The 23,515-nt window shown below is 34.3% G+C and overlaps 3 protein-coding genes and 1 non-coding gene across 6 annotated transcripts; 2 read left to right on the forward strand and 2 right to left on the reverse strand.

Moving 5' to 3' along the window:
- Positions 1 to 3,409: 3,409 nt before the first annotated feature.
- On the reverse strand, positions 3,410 to 5,045 carry LOC112510158 (pentatricopeptide repeat-containing protein At2g42920, chloroplastic). Its single transcript, XM_025115475.1, has one exon. It carries the CDS (start codon positions 5,043 to 5,045, stop codon positions 3,411 to 3,413), a length of 1,635 nt encoding a protein of 544 aa, XP_024971243.1. The 3' UTR covers position 3,410.
- Positions 5,046 to 8,028: 2,983 nt separating this feature from the next.
- LOC112509886 lies at positions 8,029 to 11,156 on the reverse strand. Its single transcript, XM_025115083.1, has 2 exons — positions 11,034 to 11,156; positions 8,029 to 9,092 (listed from the first exon to the last, which is right to left on the reverse strand). Exons 1-2 carry the CDS (start codon positions 11,107 to 11,109, stop codon positions 8,437 to 8,439), a joined length of 732 nt encoding a protein of 243 aa, XP_024970851.1. The 5' UTR covers positions 11,110 to 11,156; the 3' UTR covers positions 8,029 to 8,436.
- A 104-nt stretch (positions 11,157 to 11,260) lies between these two features.
- Positions 11,261 to 11,332, forward strand: TRNAP-AGG. The gene has a single exon. It is a non-coding gene; the product is annotated as a tRNA-Pro (tRNA).
- Positions 11,333 to 15,842: 4,510 nt separating this feature from the next.
- On the forward strand, positions 15,843 to 22,546 carry LOC112510544 (transcription factor GTE6-like). 3 transcript variants are annotated; one of them, XM_025116003.1, is made up of 9 exons: positions 15,843 to 16,047; positions 16,522 to 16,670; positions 17,441 to 17,656; positions 18,434 to 18,511; positions 19,799 to 20,023; positions 20,196 to 20,294; positions 20,442 to 20,500; positions 21,063 to 21,213; positions 22,126 to 22,546. In XM_025116003.1, the coding sequence occupies exons 2-9, from the start codon at positions 16,548 to 16,550 to the stop codon at positions 22,327 to 22,329; spliced, it is 1,155 nt and encodes a 384-aa protein (XP_024971771.1). In that variant the 5' UTR covers positions 15,843 to 16,047; positions 16,522 to 16,547; the 3' UTR covers positions 22,330 to 22,546. The 3 variants fall into 3 exon arrangements, with proteins under 3 accessions (XP_024971771.1, XP_024971773.1, XP_024971772.1); XM_025116005.1 differs by having other exon boundaries at positions 16,542 to 16,670; XM_025116004.1 differs by having other exon boundaries at positions 16,545 to 16,670.
- Positions 22,547 to 23,515: the final 969 nt, after the last annotated feature.

Consider the following 23,515-nt stretch of genomic DNA (forward strand, 5'->3'; position numbering starts at 1 on the left):
TGGCGGTGTAACCGCGAGAGAGAGTGGTAATGGCGATGTAACCGCGAGAAAGATATAATGGCGGTGTAACCGCGAGAGAGAGTGGTAATGGCGATATAACCACGGGAAAGATATAATGGCGGTGTAACCGCGAGAGAGGGTGGTAATGGCGGTGTAACCGCGAGGAAGATATATTGGTGGTGTAACCGCGAGAAAGTGGTAATGGCGATGTAACCGCGAGGAAGATATAATGGCGGTGTAACAGCGAGAGAGTGGTAATGGCGGTGTAATCGCGAGAAAGTGGCAATGATGGTGTAACCACGAGAAAGAGAGATCCTGTAAGAGAATATAGATAAAATGCATATATCTGCACAAACCTTTTTCTAAACTTCTAGTTTGGAATGTAAGTTGTTTGTATGAGTTTTGTACACTCACTAGATCTTTTGGTCTAACGTACTGTTGTTGGACTAATTTGTTTTGCAGTTCACCATTCATCGTAAGACAAAGGCAAGGAAAAAACTTAAAACAATGTTATATAGTTGTATATTTGTAATAAACAAAGTTTTTGTTAACCCATATTTACTCATGTTATGTAATCAATATAACGTTGGGTAGTGTTAGATGGTTATCTGGGATTATGTTAATTATTCATATTGGTTTAGAATGTGGGTTGTTACATATAGTATATAGAAAGGTTAAAGTTTTGTATAGTGGTAAATTTTGGTGGATGTCTGCTTCGAATATGACCATGACTTATTGTCTATACTATATTATAAAGGATTTGACAAAAACTCTTAAAAACCATTTTTGATGCATTAAGTATTGTTTATTAATGCATATTACTTAAAATTCAAGATAATTAAATCGAGATGTATCTCACTGTATTGCATGAGTACCATTCTAATGAATATTAATCAAACTATTATATTGCATTCAACAATAAGTAAACAAAAGGTTAGTAGTAATTTTTTTTTATTTGTCACTTGATCAATCATTTGTTGCCTAGGAATGACAACGGGCCGGGCTCGGGACGGGTATTGGTATTCCCGTCTCCGAAACTAATAGCTAAAACCGTCCTCGCAACCGTCCCGATCCCCGTCGGGGATCTTATCGGGGATCCCCATCGGGTCCCCGCGGTTTCCCCAATCCCCGTTGGAGAACCCGTTAAGGGTAAAAATCTTCTTTTTCGTTGTTGGTTATAACCGAACCCAAACCTGAAACCGAACCCCGAAACCAATCTGAAAAAAATTACAATATGCTAATTTTCACAATTAAAAGTAAATTACAATTTTACTAAAGGGCAAATTGCATGAAAAAGTAACGTATCTTAACTTGATTCCTATTTTGGGTGACGTACTTTCAAAACTTCCATTTTGGTACATATGATGTAAAGTTTTAAACATTTAAGTACCCGGGTAACCACTTGAAGACTAATTTTAGATTAAAAAAAACTAATTTTAGATTTAAAAAAATCCACGTCACTGACCACGTCAGCAAATAATATCGAGTTGGATACCACATCACTCGCCACATCAGCATGATAATCGGTTAATACTTCAACCAGTTACCCAGGTACTTAAATGTTTAAAACTTTACATCTTAGGTACTAAAATGGAAGTTAGTACGCTACCCAAAATAGAAATCAAGTTAAAGTACGTTACTTTTTCATGCAATTTGCCATTTACTAAAGATGTAAGTTTAAATGTCCCAAACATAATCGAACCAATTACAGACAATGTATTAGATTACAATATAAAACTAAACAGAAATTCAAACATCATACAACTAAAATCACGATTTTAGACAAATAAACTAGACTTTTTGGTGAGCTTTATTTGGGTTGTTGAGGTAAAGTGGATAAAAGTGTTTTAAATTTTAATGTTATTATTTTCTTTTAGTGATAATATATATATATATATATATATATATGGAGGCACATTCAAATGAAAACCGTGCATTTCTAAGAAACCGTGTAAACTAACTTCGACTAATAGAAAGATTCTATTTTTTTCTAATTAAATTTAATCAATAAGAGTATTTCGGTCATTTACAATATTTTCTATTAAATATGGAAATTATTAATAAATCTTAATTAAAAAACGTAATAAAGAAAATTTTATAAATGGTAACATTTAAATATTTAATTATATTATAATACTAAAAATTTGAGCTTGATATATTGTGATGCGATTGAATCTGCTGGTGAATCTTGAAGATTGTAAGGCATAATGGAATGAATTCATCAAATCAGCATTGAAATAAAAAAAATTAATGTACATGAAACAATTTTCATGAACGTGAAACTGGTTCATGTCGTAATTGAACAATGAGTAGTGAACTGGTTTCATGGTGAACCCCGTTTCATTGATGGTGTAGTTGATCCATTTAGTAGGTGAAATGAAAAATGAAACGGGTACATAATGTATTTGGTTCATCATGAAATAATTGCATGATGAAACGGGTACATGATGAATCTGCTCCAGAATCTTGAAGATTGTAAGACTTAAAAGAATGAATTCACCAAATCATGAGTGAAATAAGAAAATTAATATACATGAAACATGTTTCATGAAGGTGAAACTGGTTCATGACGTAAATGAACAATGAGTAGTGAAACGGGTGCATAATGTATTTGGTTCGTTATGAAATAATTGCATGATGAAACGAGTTCATGATGAATCTGCTCCAGAATCTTGAAGATTGTAATTTGCTCCAGAATCTTGAAGATTGTAATTTGCTCCAGAATCTTGAAGATTGTAAGGCTTAAAGGAATGAATTCATCAAATCATGAGTGAAATAAAAATATTAATGTATATGAAACAGGTTTCATGAAGGTGAAATAGATTCATGAGATGTTAGAGAATATGTATTTTGTTTATAATTTTGCCCTATTTGCTGATATAAAAATAAAATTTTAATATATATATATATATATATATTTTTTTTTTAATTTCCTATAATAAATTAAACTAACCTTGACCATCGATCAAGAAAATGGATGGATGAGATTAGTTTACACTGTTTACACAAATGGAGACGGTTTCATTTGATCGCTCCTCTATATGTATGTATGTATATAAATTAAAATTTATATATATACATATATATTAATATTGGGTCGGGCTAGGCCGGTGATCACCGTCCCCGTTAGAATCCCCGAATTCGTCCCCGCCCCGTCCCCGATAAGATGTCCCCGAACCCGGCCCGAAATTTTCGGTTTTCACCATCGGTTTCGGTTTTTTTTTGTTGCCATTCCTATTGTTGCCCCTCAGTGCACATCTCATACATTGCCCATCCCACATGCTATGTTGCACCAATGAGTATGTGCTAATTTGATGTAGCTAATTTTTAGTAACTTACCACTATTGCCTCGTCTCCCTAATTAGTATAATGTCGCACCAGTTTGTACTGTCCTGCATACCAAAGTTGTATCAAAAGTCGTGGTTGTGGAAATTGATATCCCGTACTTTCAAGGTCAAGTTTTCTAACAACAACCGGATCTCTTGGACTTGAGGATGCAACCTTCCACCCGCAAGAAACTCATGAACTTCCCCATTCACTTCAATTAAGCTACATCCCGGGTTCTTTTCTATCCCTTTTTCTTTCATTAGCATCCTCTCTTGTATCGCCATCTCGAAATCACCTTCACCTGCATAAACGTTCGACAAAAGCACATGGCCACAGCTCTCGTCCACACCCAAATCAAGCAGATTCCTTGAAGCCCATTCTCCCATTTTTATGTCTCCATAGCTCCTACAAGATGACAGAAGAGATCCCCATATGACAGCATCTGGTTTCATGGGCATACTTTTTATGACCATTTCTGCTTCTCTAAGTAACCCTGCTCTTCCTAGCACATCTATGATGCAACCATAGTGCTTAATTGACGGTTTGATGTTGTATTTTTTGGTCATTAAAGAGAAATAGTATTTGGCTTTTTTGACCAATCTAGAGTGACTACATGCCATTAGAACACTGATGAAACTTACATCATCAGGCTTAAATTCGGACGACTCTAACCTGGAGAATAACTCGATTGCTTCATTCTCACGCCCGTGGATTGCAAGACCCATGATCATTGAGTTCCAACACGACAATCCTTTTGTAGAGGCTGATTCGAACACTTGCCATGCCTTTTCAATGCTCCCACATTTGCAATACATGTTGATGATTGCAGTAACCATAATCACATTCAACTCGATTCTGTTCTTTTTTATGTAATCATGAATCCATTCCCCTTGATTCAATGCTGCTAAGTGCGCAGAAGCATTTAACAAACTCACAAGCGTAAACTCGTTTGGCTTGATCTTTTCCGCTTGCATAATGCTAAAAAAACTCAAGGCCTCAACCCAATTCCCGGTCCTTACATACCCACTTATCATATTGTTCCAAGAAACAGAACTTCTCTGAGGCATATTATCGAACAGGTCCCGTGCATTTTCTACTTTCCCAAATTTAGCAAGAGATAAGATCATTGAATTCCAAGCAACCACATCCATATCTTCACCATCTCTAAACAGTTCAAGTGCTTCACCAAAACACCCACAATTCGCATACATGTGTACAATGCTATTACGTATATAAACATCAAATTGTAAACCTAGTTTCAGAATTCTACCATGAAGCTGAGCTCCATCTCGTGCCAAACCAAGTTCAGCATAAGCCTTGAAAACCGAAGGGTAAGTGCGTCTTTCTGGCTCCACAGATAATTGAATCAACATGTCAATAAACAAAGATACTGCCATGCGAGGGTTCGAGCTCCTGGAGAAGCCTCTAATGATAGTATTCCAAATAAAAAGATTAGGATTCTGAATTTGATCGAAGAGCATGAGAGCATAATTGATATCCGCCGCAGGGGAGGTGGCTGCAAAGGCCAAGAGACGAGAGGCGGCAATGGTGTCCTTGATTAAGCCGGTCTTGATGATTTGGGCATGGATTATTTGAAGATCTTTAATGGTGGAGCATTTGGTTTGTATGATTGAAAGGCAAGGTTGATCTAATATGAACTTGGATATGGAGGTTGAAGGAGATGGTAATGGAGTCAATGTGCATAAGCAAGGCGCCATTTTCAGTTTCTTTTTTCTGGTTTATTTTACTGCTAGCCTTGGGTAGGCTTAGGCTGTGTGTATAGTTTCCATCGAGCATTACTTGCTTGTACAGTACAATTCTGTACTGCATCGTCTACCAATTAACAACAACATGGTTGCCAAAAATTTGGATTTTTGGTTACCATAGTGAAATTAATTGAGTTCAAATCTGATGTTTTTTAGTTGAAACCAAATAACCCTATCAAACCAATACGAATAGAGGCTTGTTTATGTTCGTTCGTTTAACTTAACCGAACGAACACGAACGGTAAACGAACGAAAATTTTTGTGTTTGTGTTCGTTCGGTTAGAAATCACGTGTGTTCGTGTTCGTTTATGTTTGTTTATTAACATATTAAATGAACGTAAGCGAACAGGGCTAAACGAACAACCTTAAACGAACATAAACAAACGAACATCATTACCTGTCATTCAATTAACTATTACGCACCAATTATCTGGAGGCTAGGATTTTTGAGGGAAAGTGAAAAGATAAAAATTTCAAATCAGACAAAATGATGATAAAATTTAAAATTCTAAATAAATTCCAACAAGTTAAAACTTAAATAAATATTATTTGAATTCAAACTAAATAAATAAAAGATTATATATTAAATTTAATATTTAAACGAACATGAACGAACATGAGGTTTTAAATGATATAAAAAATAATGTTTAATTTTTCAGTTAATAGTGTAAAGGTTTTGAGTTTTAGAGGCTGTTTACTCAAACATTTATCTGATAAACACTTACTGGTAAGATTTGACATTATTACTTACCTTGCTGACTAAAATTTGTGCTCCATCAAAATGACATCTTATGCAACAATTTACCCATTAAACACTAGCCGGGTAAGAGTCCTCACTTTTACTTACAAAGGTAAGACTTCTGATCCTTACGTGTAAGATTCCCGATTCTTGTTATGTTCATCCGGTAAGGCAATATGATTTGTTAGTACTTGGTAAACGACTCCTTAGTCTTCCATTAACAAATTTTCTCTAAAATTTAATATTAGATCATAGGAAAAAGAACAAAAAAAAGTTGTGTGTGTATCATTGGATCTATAAATTTTTGTAATATTATATTTCGATCCCTCAGACTACAACGGTCGTGTTCCGACCTTGAATAGCTGATGGCTGATAAGGTAGTTGATGAACTAAATACGTTTGGAAAAAATTAGCTGATAAACTACTTGAAAAATGTAAAATGACCAAAAAGACATCTTTAAAAACAAATAAATTTAACATTTCATAATATATTTAAAGCTATTCACTAGTAATATAATATGTTAATTAATACAAATTAGATGATAAAGAAATTAAATGATGATATAGTTAATCAATAGATTTCAATTTGATGTATTCTTGTTATTTTATATATAATATTAAAAAAATTGGATTTGTATAATCAGATACAAATTTTAGAAATTATTTATATTAAATGAAAATTTTAAATAACGAATTACATATAATAAAAATAAAAATAAAAATAAAGGTAATCAAATATTTTAGAAAAATATTTAACAAAGTTCATTTATTTATAAAACAAAAACATATATAACTATAATTTTTATATAATTTATAAAGACATTTTTAAAATTATTATATTTGTTTTTTGACGATTAAATGTATCGAACAATAATAATATAAAAATAATTTATTAAATTTATAATAATTCTAAATAATCAATAATTAATACTAATGAATAATTTATAATTAAAATTAATTATAATAAAATTAGTATTAATCAGTAACTAAAATTAATTATTAACTGGTATTTAAAATTAATTTAATATTAATTAAAAATTAGTAATTAAAATTAATATTAATTAATAATAATATATAACAATTAGAGGCCGTTTACCAAATGTTTATTCGAGTAAAGGGCCGTTTACCAAACACTTACCCGGTAAGCATTTACCGGTAAATTTAACATTATCATTTACTTATCGGATAAGATTTTAGTCCATCAAAACGGTATCGTATGCAACAATTTACCCGATAAACGCTTACCGTGGTAAGAGTCATCGTTTTCACTTACCGGATAAGACTCTTGGTCCTTGTATCACTCTTACCGGGTAAGATTCTTAATCCTTATCATATTCATCCGGTAAGGTAAAATGACTTGGTGTTCACTTACTCGAATAAGCGTTTGGTAAACGACCCCTAAGTGAACATCAAATCATATTACCTTACCAGATGAATATAGTAAGGAAGGATCAAGAATCTTACCCGGTAAGAGCGAGACAAGAATCAAGAGTCTTACCCGGTAAGTGAGGCGACGACTCTTACCACGGTAAGCACTTACCAGGAAAATTGTTATATACGATATCATTTTGGTGGACTAAAATCTTACGCGATAAGTAAATGTTAATGTTAAATTTTACCGGTAAACACTTACCGGGTAAATGTTTGGTAAACGGCCCCTTAATATTAATCAGCATTATTGGAAAAAAAATGTCAAAGAACTCCTAAAAAGCTAATCCAACTAGTGTTTTGTTAAGCTAAACATATACTCAGAAACTAAGTTAGCCAAATGCCGCTAACCTAACGGGATCAATGTATACCGAATTTATCTTTCTTTATTAACCTGGATATCCAACCCGCTATGCGAGCCGACTAATCTCAGGGCGACCACCTGCTTTGCAGATAACCCGGAGTCACCGCATTTAAACCTCCATGGCCACAAAGTGTTTTTTATTCCTCATTGGATTTGAACCTGGGACCTCCTGATACTTTTGACATTTGAACCCAAGCTCAAACCAATCAGACACCACCCGTGTGGTTTACCAAATTTATCTTTCACATGCCAGCTCGGGGTTGCTAGTTATAAACCCCTTTTTGCAAAAAAGAAAAAAGAAGTAATTCCCAAAAATCAACCGTCCAATTGATGGTTCAAATCAGGCTTCATTTCAATATAACTAAGAACAAGTAGTAAAGCAGCAAGAAATAGCAAAATGCAAGCAAGGTAAATACATAGATTCAAATATAACTTGGAAAGGTAGTTAACATAGCAAAAGGCTCCTTGTAACAAAGGAAACACAACCCTGCTTCTAAAAGACAAATATTCGAACACAATATGGTATCATCTGTCTCCAAATTTATTTCTAGAGGCTCAAAATTCGAAATACGAAACAAACCAAACAAGCCTGGTATGTTCCACTCTGAGTTGGGATATACACGGACCTGACCTGACCTGGCGTCTATCCCTAAGAGTAGAACGGTTTACTTAATGACCACCGGCTTGTGCAAAGTGTGCGAAAAGAAAAGATAGTTTGCTCAAAAATTTTGCGGAACTTGAACCATGTCCAATTGATTCTAGAAGGATCCCAAATAAGATATCTCGAACCAAGTTAAAGCACACCATCCTGATCACAAGTTCTTGAGAGCCGAATCTTGGGTTGCTTTTGCTGTTGGTGTTAATCTTGCTAAAAGGGCCTTGTTATGGCAGTGATCGGCATCAACAAAGTAGAAGTTCCCGTTGGCCTTGAACGTCACGTAAGGTCTGTTAGTGTCAGGTAGCCTGATATCAGAAAACTTGATGGTCTTAGGAACAAAACTCGCTAGCCATGTCATCATGTCTACCTCGAAGGTGTCTGAACCAGGCCGCCATCTGAGCCGGTGAATATAAGGGCTCACGAACCAATGAAGGGCTGCAGTTGTGGAGGCACTCAAGAATATAACAGAGGATGCGACTGCACCTTTTATTATCACATTCATGTCGGGTGAGGTCATGAAGGTTATGACGGGTCCTAAAGATACAGATAGGCAGCAGGTGGATAGAGAAAGAAGCTTAACTTTCTTGATGGTGTTTGAAATCGGCCCATAATAAACCACTCCTGAATCTTTATCATCTTTCCCTGAATCGACACCTTTAGAAGGTCCAATGGTGATCTTGCTGCTATCTTCTGTGGCAGAGGACTGAGATGCCCATCTCCTCTGCACAACCGAAAGATGTTTTGCAGGGTTGAAGTAGGGTGCGAGAGTCTTCTGAGCCTGCCATGCCCGGAATCTGTGCGGGTAGAAATCTGAACAAGTTGAAAAATGTGGGTGAAGATACAAACTTATGCATACCGATATATAAGCATAATACTGAATTAACAGTTTCCTTAGGGTGCGTTTGGTATGTGGGGCAAGACAGAACAAAGTGCGACAATACACTTGGACATGCCACGGACTGAGTGGACAGGACAAAATGCATTTTTCCCCACCAAAGTAGATGGAACAAAGATCAGGGAGATTGGACAAGATTGGTAATTACTAAACTACCCATATCAAATTAAACCGCTAAAACCTTCCACAATTCTTTCACTCGCCTATCTCAATCTCTTGCTTGTCCAGTCCGGTCATGTCCCGTCTTGTCTAAGTACCAAACGCATCTTTGAAGTACATTCCTTCTTAGGATCTCCCATAATTTTGATTCTAAAGTTCAAATTATGTACTTGCTTATTATCATCACCACAAAAAATTGATAACTTTTATTTGGGTCTACAAGATTCTCCTATCTTGTCATTAATACTAAGCATTTAAGGCCTTAGATAATAATCAATCATTTATGCTAAAATTTTATGTCTAATCAAACATAATTTTTATGGGATGGAGGGAGTACAATAGAAGAGTACTCAAAACATAGTTGCTAATTTTTTGGCTAATTGTAGAAGAATCAATGTAATTTTTAACTATATGCACATGTCTTAATAGATAAGAACGAGCACCTGCAAATTGGAGGATCATATATGTACATAAGTAATGAATTGATCACATATGAGACTTAAACAATGTGAGATCCATGTTACAGTACGGACTTCAGTTTCATAAAGATTCTAACATGATTATGTAGATGGTCGCCCGTCATACACAAAAACTAGAAGTCAAGACATGAGATAATGCAAGAAATGAAACGATATATTTGCATTTCACAAAGCGGTTTGGCATGTGAGATGCTAAGAAACCTTCACTATATATATATATATATATATGTGTGTGTGTGTGTGTGTGTGTGTGTGTATATAAGTCATTCTTTCTTCCTTAGTGATATCATTCAGTATGAAGATATCTATGGCACCCGAGGAATGCATTTTGCATGCCAAACAAGACACACAAATTACCTACATGACCAAAAACAATCATGCAGTTGAAATCTGGATACTATCAAAGAAATTTTTTAACTCTGTTCGGCTGGAAAAATGAAGAATAAACATTTAAAGGCCAAGCACGATTTGACACCCGAGTTCTCCTTCTGCTTGTGATTCAGAAATCCGACCATGATAGATCAACTCATATAAGACTTACGGACAGCTCAAACAAAGACATTCTGCATCAAAACTTTCATCATCAATTCATGGTGTTTGATTCATGTTAGCCTAGAGTTATGATGACTATATAAATATGACATACATAAGTTGATAATATCATATCAGTAACTAATATTGCTTTACAAAACCAACAAAAGAAACAGATTAAAAGACCTGAATAATTTCATTGAATCTAACAAGCCTGTGCCCACCTTAAACAGGTTATCACAGAAATATAGGTTTAACCAAGTCTGTGATCATTGGTTTGCTGCAGACGATATCTTCTTAACAATGATCTACAATGTATAACCTAAATTCCCTCATTCGCTGTCTAAACCTCTACAAATTGCACCCTTTTCCTGGTCTAACCCTAAATCTAAAGTAACTACGCAAATATTCATGTTACTAAACTTTTCAATCAGATTACTGAGTATAACTTGTCAGATTCAGGTTCCTCGATACTAAACCACAGAGGCTCAAAAGTATAACAACAATTTGGGGCTGATTGGTTTGTATCAACAACGATCCTAATCACAAAAAATAATGGTTTGACCCGTACTAGCAAAGAATTATTATGTACATACACAGATAAAAAAAGCAAGAGGGTAAAAAATTTCAACCAAGAGTTCAATCAGAAACAAAACTGTAACAGAAATGAAGAAAAGTTACAGAAACCTGTGTGAATTTTAGGGGAACTCAGATGGCGGCGTGTTTGAGATCGAACCAGTTGAAGAAGAATCGATCTTGCCATTTCCTGTGAATCAAAACACTCTCAACTCAAAATCTCTCTCACAGTCCGATTGAATGTTCTTTCTTGCAAGAGTTATTTAGGGTTTTGGGAATTGTAGAAGGGTTTTCGTTCATCAATCAAAGGATTTCAATTTATTTATGAAACCCAAATCGGGCATTTGGTCTAGTGGTATGATTCTCGCTTAGGGTGCGAGAGGTCCCGAGTTCAATTCTCGGAATGCCCCCATACATTTTAATTTCTAATTTTTTATTTTTTTTAATAGTTTTAAATAATTATCATTTTTACTTCATTTAAATACTTAATCGACGTCGTTTAAAACGATTGTAAATGAAACTATGTCAAATCAGGCATTTTGTCCTTTTTAATAGCATACCAAACAAATAGGTTTGAATATATTATACCTTTGATCATTCTGGTTATCACTCGCTTTCAAGTTTCATCTGTATTTTAAACCAATTAGTCTTTTTTACTGTGCGTTGCACGGTGACGAATTTGGTTTATTTAAAAATTATATAAAAAAATTAAGATGAAAGTGATTCGTTGATTTACTTAGGATAAAATGCAAATGTATTTCGTTTAGAGTGTGGGCTATAAAAACAGAACTCATATACTCGCGTCATTTTGCTTCATTGTATTCTCATCAATGTGGATAACCAAATTCAATATCAATAGAAGTAATTATAAATACTCAAATATCACAATACCATATAATCATCTTCGGTTCTTCTATTATTTTGATGATATTTGACATTGAGATATATTGATTTTATTAATGGTATATATGTTTATTTAATTTTTTTTTTATATAGATTAACATAATAAAAGGGTTGGCCAAATTGAACGGATTTCATTAGTTTGGAGGGTCAGTCAAAATGAGTCAACAGCATGGGTTTAGATGATCAGTTTAAGGGAGCCAACCCCATTAGTTGTCACAAAGGCATCTCAACCACTTTTCATATACATATCATTCATTATCAATCTTTCATATCTCCATCAATATGAGATTAAAAAAAAAACTCAACCACAATTCAAGAAACAAAGATTGCTCAACTATTTGGGTGCAACATCAATCTTGTGTTTGTTTACTTTTATACTTTAATTTATTTTTAACTTTGTGTTTTGCATGATATTTTAACTGTGTTTCGCACTATAATTTTACCATTTGGTTGGTTTTGATTCCACCGATGGTTATAGATTTCAAAACATCCATCACTTCTTTATATATCATTCATCTTCTTCCAAATTATCATTTTTCCATCAATGTGAGATGATGAAACTCAATCTTATTTCAAGATAATTGATAGTTTTGTGAAATGAATAATTTGTTTTCAACTTTGGGATGCTCCTAAGTTTTTTTATTTTTTTGAAGTATATAATATTTATATACGGCAAATGCAACAAATAAACTCACACACCCTCCTCACCTATGGTGAGGTTTGAACCCCTGACCTCCTAGAAGGCGAAAAACTACGATACCGCTAGGCCAAAGGCCCTTTGGTGGGATGCTCCTAAGTTATTTGTGAAGTTTTTGAAGATTATTTATGATTGCACTTTAAGATTCTTCGGGTCTAAGTTCGTCATATCTGATCAATTTTTAGAGCGGGTTTCTTTTATTCACAGTCATTTGAAATTCTGGAGCGAGAATAAACTTGAAAATAAGTTAGAGGGAAATGGCTATCTCAATGAAGAAAAAGTATGCCAAGTATTGGGGAAAAATGGAAGATTTGAACCCGTTTCTGCTTGTGGCTATAGTGTGCTAATCCTAGATTAAAAGAGTTGTCGATTCCTCAGAAAACAAAACCGAAACTGACAAATATCTCATTGAAGCTTGTGAAACTACGTATCAGGTTTGCATTTTTGTTTTCATTATGAGTTTCTAATATGTTTCTAATTGTTGCATTTTTGTTTTAACTTTATTTTGTATTGCTCTTACAACATGATTTTGATGTGTTGAAGTGGTGGAAAAAGAACGCGAGTAGGTTTAAGATTCTTTCCATGATTGCACATGATGTATTTGTTATGTCTATATCGACCGTTGCATCAGAATCGGTTTCTACCGATGGCCATGTTATCGATCCATATAGGAGTTGTTTAACTTCTAAAGCAGTACAAGCATTAATTTGTACCCAAAATTGGATCCGACAAACAACATCAATTGATGTTGAGGGCACAAATGACGAAGTTAAAGCGTTGAAAGCTAGTAAGTAAATGTGTGCCCATGTATAATATATTTTCGTTTATTTTATAAGTGTTTAGTCATGACATATTAATTTACATTTTTTTTAATTTTGTAGAAATGTTGGTTGGAGATGGAGAAATTAGAGTGGACTGAGTTGTTGTGGACTTCCGGTCTTGAGGTTGCAGACAATATTTCTATTATTTAGGTGGCGTTTGTTTTTTAAGAGGTGCTTAAGTCTGAAGTCTGAATTCACTTATAAATTTTAAGAGGTGGTGCTGAAGTCTGAAATCTGAATCAGTCAGACTGTTTGTTTTTACATCTGAAATCTGAAATCTGAATCATTGAAATCTAAGCTTTCTTTGCAAGCATTGGAAACTCTAAAAGCAATTAAGAGGTTTTAAGTGAAAATGTTACCTCTAAATAATTCAGACATAATCAGAGCTTTTAAGCTCTTAATTGAAAAAAAAACAAACACACTTAATACCCTAAGGTCTGTCCGATTCAGACATAAGAGGGTATTAAGTGTTTTTTAGGTAAAAACAAACAGGGCCTTAGTTTTTAGTAGCTTAATGTTTCTACTTTCCACTTCCCAATATGTATGGGTGAGACTTGACAATGATAATTGTATGTTTTTAGTTACTTTTTTTAGTACACTAATGATTGAACGGATGAAATTAAGTATTTTGAAATATTATATCAATTATTATAAATCGGATTTAAAACATTGGATGGATCCGATCAGATCGTCCATTGGATTTCAGATGGATCCAATCCGATTAATATTGGTTGGGTCCAATCCGATCCAATGGATATGCAATAAGGAAATCCAATGGATAGAATTGAACAGATCTAATCATCCATTGGATTGGATTGGATCGATTGAACAAATCCAACATCCAATGAATGATTGGATCGGTTCGGTTCTCATCACATCCATTGGATGTCAACCGATGAACAACCCTACAAATGAACTAAAAGCAACCACCACTATTAATCATTTCGTTATTAAAAAATAAAATAACAAAATGAAAACCAAATATATAGGAGAGTTAAAAAAAGAATTCTAAAAATTCAATTTAATTAATGGTTTCACATATCAATGTCATAACATATAAATATATTTATATACATAAACAAATGTAAAACGTCGTAAACAAACATAAAATAAACGAACGTAAAATGAACGAAAGAGACCATTGTTCATGTTCGTTCATTTAATCAAACTAACAAAAACATGTGTTCATATTCCTTCTTTATTAAATAAACGAACTTCTCGCCACAAGATTTACGAACGGTATGGTAAACATTCGGTTCGTTTACGACACTATATATCATTGTTGATCCCACAATGATCAAGTAACACTGTATCTAAACAATCAAGAACAACAATTAAAGTTCAAATTATCATGTCATTGATTGTTTCTCTCTCTATAACATGTTTCTCTCTCTAAAATATTACAATATGAGTTCTTACTAACAACTAAACTAACAAGAACTATTTATATGATTGACTAATTCATAGCTGATGTTAAAGCATGCCATTTTAACTTATAAAGCATATGACACGTTTAAAGAGAATTGAGGGGGAGTAAAATTTTCATTCCCCCCAATTGGATTGAGTTTGAGTGAGAACGAGAGTTAAGATGAGAAACGTAGGAAGAGATCTCCATTATTGGATGAACATTAGGATGAGATGCATCAAGATACACCGGATCAAACCCTGTATCAAGTGCGATTCATGGGTGAGTTTGAGATTAAAGGTGATCAAGGGTCTAGATCTTTTCTCATGCTTCTTACCTTAACTCTTCTTCTCGCACGATCTTTCGCTCCCTCAATTTGGTCATGTATAAAAATTAATGGGTTTGGGATAATTGACTCATTCTCAAATAAAACAGCATTTCCATTATCATTCTCATTCCTTACCCCTCAATACCTTTAACCAAACATTCCCTAAGTTCTTTGATGTAATGACATGCAATCATCAAATTGTTTGGAACCTATAATATTAAATTTTTCATTGCATTGTGGTTATGCTGGTATAGAATAAGATGTGCGTCATGAAGGTAACACTAATAATGTGATGGCATAGTTACATGAAATCTTGAAAACAGATCTCATATAGACACAACTTCCATGTGAATGAATCATGTCACGATTTGAAAGAAGGGAAACTTCCACAATCCGTTCGACGTACAACAATGTGTTGAACTACTTCAACAAGTCTGTACGTAAGATATCCTGTTGTTTAGGTCATGTACAAAGGATATTTTATATGAACCTTATTAACTAAAAGTGGAAAATTGTGGGGTGTTACCAAAGTTTAAATAGCACCAAAAAAAATCCAAAAAAAATATTCACATATGGTATAAAAAGAGAAAACTAGAAAATGGGATCAAAATGATAATTTTATTACCTTTGGTGCCTAAAAGCAAATATTGATAATAACAGGGGTCTTTTTACATTTACTTAAAGTTGTGGGACCAAACTGTAAACTTTTGGTGTCTTTGAGTCGTCAAGAAATTGATTGAAGCGACAAACCTCTACGGCTTCTAACACCAAACTCCTCTCAGTAACTCGCCGGCCATACACTTTCTCCGATTTTCAACGGCGGTCAGTAGTTTTTACGCTGACGGCGTAGTGACTGTGGCGTATCTCCCCCTGTATGCTTGCTCTGGAGCAGTGACGAAAGATTGCAAGGATGAGTTGACACATCTCTCTCTATCTCATCCTGCTGATTTATCCTTCAAATAATCATACTGGTGCGAATCTCTTTCTATATGTTCTGAAAGCTCTTGTATGATCCGCAGGCGTGTTTACTTGTGTAATTATCAGTTCAATTTGAGTTACAAATGGCAGTAAACATGACAGTATAAGTCGAACAAGTTTGTGCACAATTACGACGCTATATTCGGTATCAAGTAAATAGATTACGATAATTTTGGTTTGTTTTTTCAAATAGTTGCTGTAATCATTGATAGTAGATATATTTGTTATTTATGGATGATGTATATTTTCCTAATCATACAATTCTCTAGGTTTAGAGTTTGATTGTGCAACCTCCTCTATATATACGGGAATGGTATAGAGCCCAAGACAGGGACTCTTTTACCAAATTACAATCATGTTAATTTTAACCGGTGAAGATCTCTATGACAAGTTGTTAATTATTGTGCTCTTGTTGTAAGAAAGGCTACTATTTTGTTGGTATGATTTTTATTTCTAGTTTTTAGTTTTTTTTTTTTGTATCAACAAGAAGGAAATGGAAGAACAACTGATATTGGATATTGGAGATGATGGAATAGAGAAGATGGAGGAAAATAATGCCGCCACTGTGGATGATATTGGGCGTCAAGTAGATGATCTATTCACCAAGGTTGAGCAGGTGAGACATGGATCTTTTCTTACTTGATCTACAAGTATGTTGAATCGTGTAATTTGTATCACTTGCATTTTATGCTGTTTTCTGTTGGTTCAATTTAATTATGTCTATGCTTGTGTCTGTTTTCTTTGGGTCCAAAAATATTGTGTTGCTATGTATACCCCGGCCTCCAAGTGATTGAATATAATGCCTCTTTGATTATTGATATTGTTGGTGAGGGGTTTTGATTTGTTTGTCATCTTATGGTGCTTGTGAAGTTATTGTTTTACTTATCTACTGTTGCCTTTCATCCCTTTAGACCCTTTTGATCTTATGAGAAGAAGCACAATATGTCAATCTGGGTTTTGGGGTTAAAAGGGCCTGAACTTTTACTTTTATGTGATATGATTTTTGTGATTTCAACGAGAATATGTGAAACATGTTTAACTCTGTAGACAAATACAATGAAAGGAAACATGTTGGTGTTAATCTTTCAAAAATCTGGACCAATTTTGGAAATGAACATTGCATAAGACTTCAAAAATTAGAATGTATTACTTTTCTTGGAACGGAGAGACTGTTTATCCTTTTTACACTTTGTCACAAATCCAAGTAATGTACTTTTGATGGGTATGGCTGCCTTTTTTCTACTACTTTTGGTGATCCTTCACATCAAGACTCAACAGGATGCCATTTGATTAGCAATTCTGGCCTGGTTCATGTAAGCGGAACTAGAAACTTGTAATTGCTACTGTGGGTTCTTGGAATCTTATTCCCTCTATGCTTGCTTGCAGCTTGAGCAAAGAGTAAATGAGGTTGAGCAGTTCTACTTGAATTTAAGCAAAAAACAATCCAGTGCTTCTCAGAAAAGCTCGCTTGTGAAGGATAAAGACAAGGTAAAGCATATTCCAGGATTTAAGAAACATCAACAGGATGCAGCACGTAGAGAGGCAGCTGCTGCTAAGAGAATGCAGGAGATTATGCGCCAATTTGGCTCAGTTCTGCGGCAGGTTATAAGCTTTATCTGATAGGTTCCTTCGGATGATATAAATAATTTACCAGGATGAAGTTCTTTTACTGTCATTTTATGTTTACTTTTACCTCTGAACCTTGTGTTTACTAAAACTATCATCTTTAAGCAATCTCCTCTATGTTCTGGCAAAATTTAAGTGTTGTCCGTTATGATGATCTCACAACTATATCACATTTATATTTTATTTGCCAATCATGTTATACTAACTGGATCTTAGATTGCAACATGACAAATCCATTAATTCAAACATAAAAGTCTATAACTTCAAACAGCTCCATACTCCATTAAACTATTTTTGCTACATTTTTTGTGGTTCAATGGGGCAGTTGAGTCAGCCATGTCCCCTGACAGCATCTTGATCCTTATCCAATTTCTGAGCCAATTTCGGTCCAATATATATTTATTAAACTATCGTTGTGGCAATGGTGTGGGAAGTATTACGGAGCCTATAAGTCAAGAATTTAACAGGGTGAAATGAAAGCTTTCCAAGTACTAGCGATGATGCTTTCATACTCTCTTTTTCTTGATTGAGGATACTCTCCTTTATTATTTGTATTTTTGTCATATATGGATCAAGTTAATTTATATGTAAACTCATGTATGCTATAAAAAGAATGCAATATCACCTAATCCAAAGTACATTTTTAAAACAATTAGAGAGTTTTTTGGAGAATGATTGAAAATTCATCCAGTCTTAATTCTATGTAAGGTTTAATCATTGATTCAAATTTGCTGTATGTACATCACATTACAGATCACACAGCACAAGTGGGCCTGGCCATTTATGCAACCTGTAGATGTTGAAGGTCTTGGATTGCGTGACTATTACGAGGTAATGTCCTTCAGTACTTCCTCGATTTTTTTCTTTATGTTTATTCATGTCTCTTGATGTTCTTGTTTGACTGCACCCTCTGATTTTCCCGTACAATCGAATAAACGCATGCCCACCAGAGAGCAATGACCATGGCGCCACTCAACAGAAGTCCTTTGTTTGTCGGAAGATGAATATTAAGACGAAGCTATTAGAAATCTCTAGTGCCCTAGCAATTTGCTTCTTGAATTACTCGACTTAGACATGGTGCTCATTTTTCTTGCAATACCAACACTCATATTTTCAGGGAACTTGATCATTTTCTTTATATAGAGCCCATTTCATTGTCTTCAAGTTTCATGCATCAAAGGTATTTGATCAGTTCAGCTTTGTGAGCTTTTCAATTCAGGTGAAACATTGGTGTTGTTTCATATGAAACACACAGAATAGGTTCACATGTGAAACAAAACATGTCCATATGTTTCATATAAGAAACACACACACATGAACAATAATACCACTTTGAATCATAGTCAAAAATGAAACTCAGTGAATGATTTGGATGGGTTGTTCTCAACATTTATTTGGTTCTCATCTGTTTTTTCCAGTAGGGGAAAAGGTCCAAATGAGAAAGGTAAAAAGGTTAAGAATGTATGAATATATGATCATATGTGAACATTGGTAAAAGGAAACATGGGTTCACATATGCATCTTCAAATAAATGTTTTTGGGTTTACCAATGTTTCACATATGAATCATTTATTCCTATGTTCTTAACCTTTTGGCCTTTCAAATCAGGTGAAACATTGGTTCTCATATGCATCTTCAAGTAATTTTTTTGGGTTTACCAATGTTTCACATATGAATCATTTATTCCTACGTTCTTAACCTTTTGGCCTTTCTTATTTGAACCTCCTTGTTTTCCAATATGTGTGTGTGTGTGGGAGCCCCTCCATATATAATTATGGATGCTACTTTTTATCGTACAAATCTGTATCCATCCATATTTGGTCCGATAGATTTAACTGCTATGCTATATGCAAGGAATTGGTCCATATAGAAACTGAACAAACAAATTGACCAACAGATATTTTATGAGAGCCTAACCAGCCTGACATGGGGAAAATTTTTCTATCCCTGGTCAATCATCCATCCAGGTGAGTTAAGTATTTTTTTGGAAAACCAACTATGAGAGTGGGACATATAGAGAGGAAGAAATGCTGTGAAGGGTGATTGTTGACAGTCATTGCCGTTGTTTTGAGAATCACTGTTTCTTGCATTGGTTTATTAAAGGATGGTGTGTATCAGGTGATCGACAGGCCAATGGACTTCAGTACAATAAAAAATCAAATGGAGGCCAAGGATGGTACTGAATATAAACATGTTTCGGATATATGTTCAGATGTGAGGTTGATTTTTCAGAATGCCATGAAATATAATGACGATAAAAGCGATGTTCATGCGATGGCCAAAACTTTGTTGGAGAAGTTTGAAGAGAAATGGCTTCAATTCTTACCAAGGGTTAATGAAGAGGTAATTGTTAATGTTTGTAAAGCTTTTGAATAGAATTAAGAAGTTAAAACATTTATAAGAAAACTAGAAAAGTGAATGCAATAAATAAGAGGTTTTACATCACTAATTTTGTACTTTGAGGAGATACGTTAGTACTTAATTTGGATACGATCTATTTATGTGGTATGAGCAGGAAAAAAGAAGAGGGGAGGAGGAAGCAGAAGCACAGTTGAACATGCAGCGTGTGCAAGAGGCAGCTCATGCTAAAATGGCTAGGGATCTAAGTAACGAGGTAAAAGAGTTATCTTTTCTCGGAAGTTAAAACATATATTCATACATGAATAATAGCTCTTTCAGAAGTTACACATTTGACGTTTGAAAGGTCATGGTATGATGTGTTGCATAGCTAAGAGTTGAACCAACATTTTTTATATTTCAGCTTTATGAAGCCGATATGCACTTGGAAGGGTTAAGAGAAACAGTGGTTCAGAAATGCAGGTTCTTTTTCATTGTTTTAGCCCTTTACTCTCATTCATGTTTGGATATTAAGACATAAAACCTAAGACAGAGTAAACAATGAACCAAATCCTATATATCAATTCTTATAGGAGCCGGAGTGAGTTCAAAGTTTCATATTACGACTTCATTTTTATATATCCAAGCATGGGAAGGGGGATACATCAAAAAAGTGAAATAAAATGTGAAGATTTGTTGAACCATTATTTTTGTTTGAACATGATTCATTGAATCATTATTAAATTCTGTGTTCAACTATCCTGTAGAGTTCTTCACTGGTTTATGATTTTATTTTAGTACTCCCTCTGTTTAAAAAAATGCAACATTTTCTTTGGTTTATGATCCATAAGTTTTTTTTTTCTTTTTCAAAGAGGGTATTTGATTATTAGTCAAAGAATTTTCATAAACTATGTGCCAAGTCTAACATTGTAATTTTCTTGGGACGGAGTACTTCCTTAGATATTGTTTCTGCCAAGAACAACTTTTCAACTCTTAGCCATGGGTTGCTTTATGATTTGTGAAACATTCTGTAAAATCTATTCAGGAAAATGTCGATTGAAGACAAAAGAAACCTTGGGATAGCTCTCACACAGTTGTGTCCTGAAGATCTTAGCAAGGCACTCGATATTGTAGCTCAGCATAACCCAAGTTTTCATGCAACAGCAGTAGAGGTCGACCTTGACATTGATGCTCAGGTTATCACATAACCTTCACTTTATTTCTAACCACATACATATATTACATCTTCCCATGTTTCCAACCTTAATCTTCACTAGTACACCCACCATACCATGAAAACTACTATGTTTTTCTTTTTCAGATATCTTTTAAAATTGCCAACATTTTCTTCTCTAGAATGATTCCAATTTGAAATTATCAACATTTTACAAATAAAGTTGGCATTGATTTGGGTTTGTAAGATTTCTCTATTTGTAAATAGAGGGTATTCAGATATTTGAAAAATAGTTAAAACAAAACACTTAAACACAGGACGGAGAGAATTAATTAGGCTTTATTCATTTAGTCAATTTTTTTTTTATTAACCTGGATATCCAACCCGCTATGTGAGCCGACTAATCCCTGGGCGACCACCTGCTTTGTAAATAGCCCGGAGGAGTCACCGCATTTGAATCTCCGTGGCCATAAGGGGATTTTTATTCCTCCTTGGATTTGAACCTGAGACCTCCATGTACTTTTGACCTTTGGAGCCAAGCTCAAACCAATCAGGCACCACTCTTGTGGTTACAATTTTCTTTGATTCATCATATTCATTTCGTGGGGCCCACCTCCATTTACCTCTAACAAGGTCTGCAATTCATAACCCTTTTAAACCTGAGGCAAACTCAACCGGCACATAGAGACTAAGCGCTGGAGCGTATAGGTTGCTAGTTTGAGTCTCGTGGGGCACTGGGATTTTACAGGCTTTCAACTTTAGGGCCACATGCAAGCCGGCCAGGACACTCGAGGTTACCAAAAAAAATTGTTACTTTTATCATTTTGAAATGAAAGGAAAACGAGTGTAACTTGAGAGTTGAAAACATAGTTGAACTTAAATTCTTTGTTCTGGTAATTTATACATAACCACTGTATTATTACATGTTGTTCAGAGTGAATCTACTCTCTGGAGGTTAAGATATTTTGTGAAAGATGCTCTACAAGGTCATAGCAAGGATGATGATGAAGGTAACGGGCACTTAATCCCCACCAAACCGACAAACACAACCCGCACCATCGCCTCCAAACGGAAAAAACAGATATGTAATGCCCTTGCCAGGACTGCAAAGAAAAGGAACCAGAAATGCTCTTCTTAGAAACGGTGAACACGCATAACAAGGTTAGCCGTCGTTCTTTACGCAATCCTAGGAAACATGAGAACATGGCTGGCTGACTAAAATCGGTCAGTAGTTGGAGTTTCTTCAATCCGGGCATATGAAGTTGGGTAGTAGTAAGGTTTTGTAACAAGAAGAGGTTCTTCTTGAAAGGTAATCTTTGTATGGATTGTAGAAGATGTTAATGCCATCTTTCTCATTGCTTCCTTCTTGATTCATGCATATCATCAAACATGTCGGACCGGTCCTCCACATTTTGATGGTCTTGTACAAAAAACTAAGGTGCCGTTTACCAAACGCTTATCCGGGTAAGCACTTACCAAGTCACTTCACTTTATCGGATGAATATGGCAAGGACTAAAAATCTTACCCGATAAGAGCTAAAGCAAGAATAGAGACCGAGTGAGGCCGAGGACTCTTACCATGGTTAACGCTTACCGGGATAAATTGTTACATACGATGCGTTTTAGTGAATAAAATCTTACCTGGAAAGTAAGTGATAGTGTTGAATTTTACCGGTAAGTGTTTACCGGGTAAGTGTTTAGGTAAACGGCCCCTAAATGTGTATTATATTATTTATTAATTTTAAAACAAGATTAAAATGAAAATGAAAATCAAACTAACATTTACGTCATTAAGTTAATGTTTTTTGAGATGAGAGAATGTGTATTGATTTGCAAAAGTTACTGTTTTAGAAAAAGTTTGGTGGCTGTATTAAATATTTAATAATATAATTAATGTAAAATTTGTTAAAATGAAAAAATTACTAGAGTTAAAAAAACACTACTCTATTTCGAAAATAACTATAAAAACATTGTTTCATAATCCTGCAAAATAACTGATTAAAAATTTCTACAAAATCTAACTATTTTTTAATTTTAATATTAATTATACTATTAAAATATTTATTGTATTTAATATAAATTTCTAAATATTTGTCATGTCACTTCCAAAACAAATAAAAAATAATATTTAATTTATCTTCTCTATCATTGAAATTTAATTTTGGAGATTTCTTTTCTCGTCTCTCTAAATACGGGGGATGTTTCTTTTTCGTTCTCCTTTTTTTTCTTTCTATTTTAAATGCTTTAGGATTTTGTTAAAGCAAGAAAAACTTTAAAACCTCTATTTTGAAGTTTATGTTGTAGATGCTCTAAGATTCCTAAAG

Source organism: Cynara cardunculus (genome assembly GCF_001531365.2).
Source record: "Cynara cardunculus var. scolymus isolate 2C chromosome LG 3, CcrdV1, whole genome shotgun sequence".
NCBI classification, from domain to species: Eukaryota; Viridiplantae; Streptophyta; class Magnoliopsida; order Asterales; family Asteraceae; genus Cynara; species Cynara cardunculus.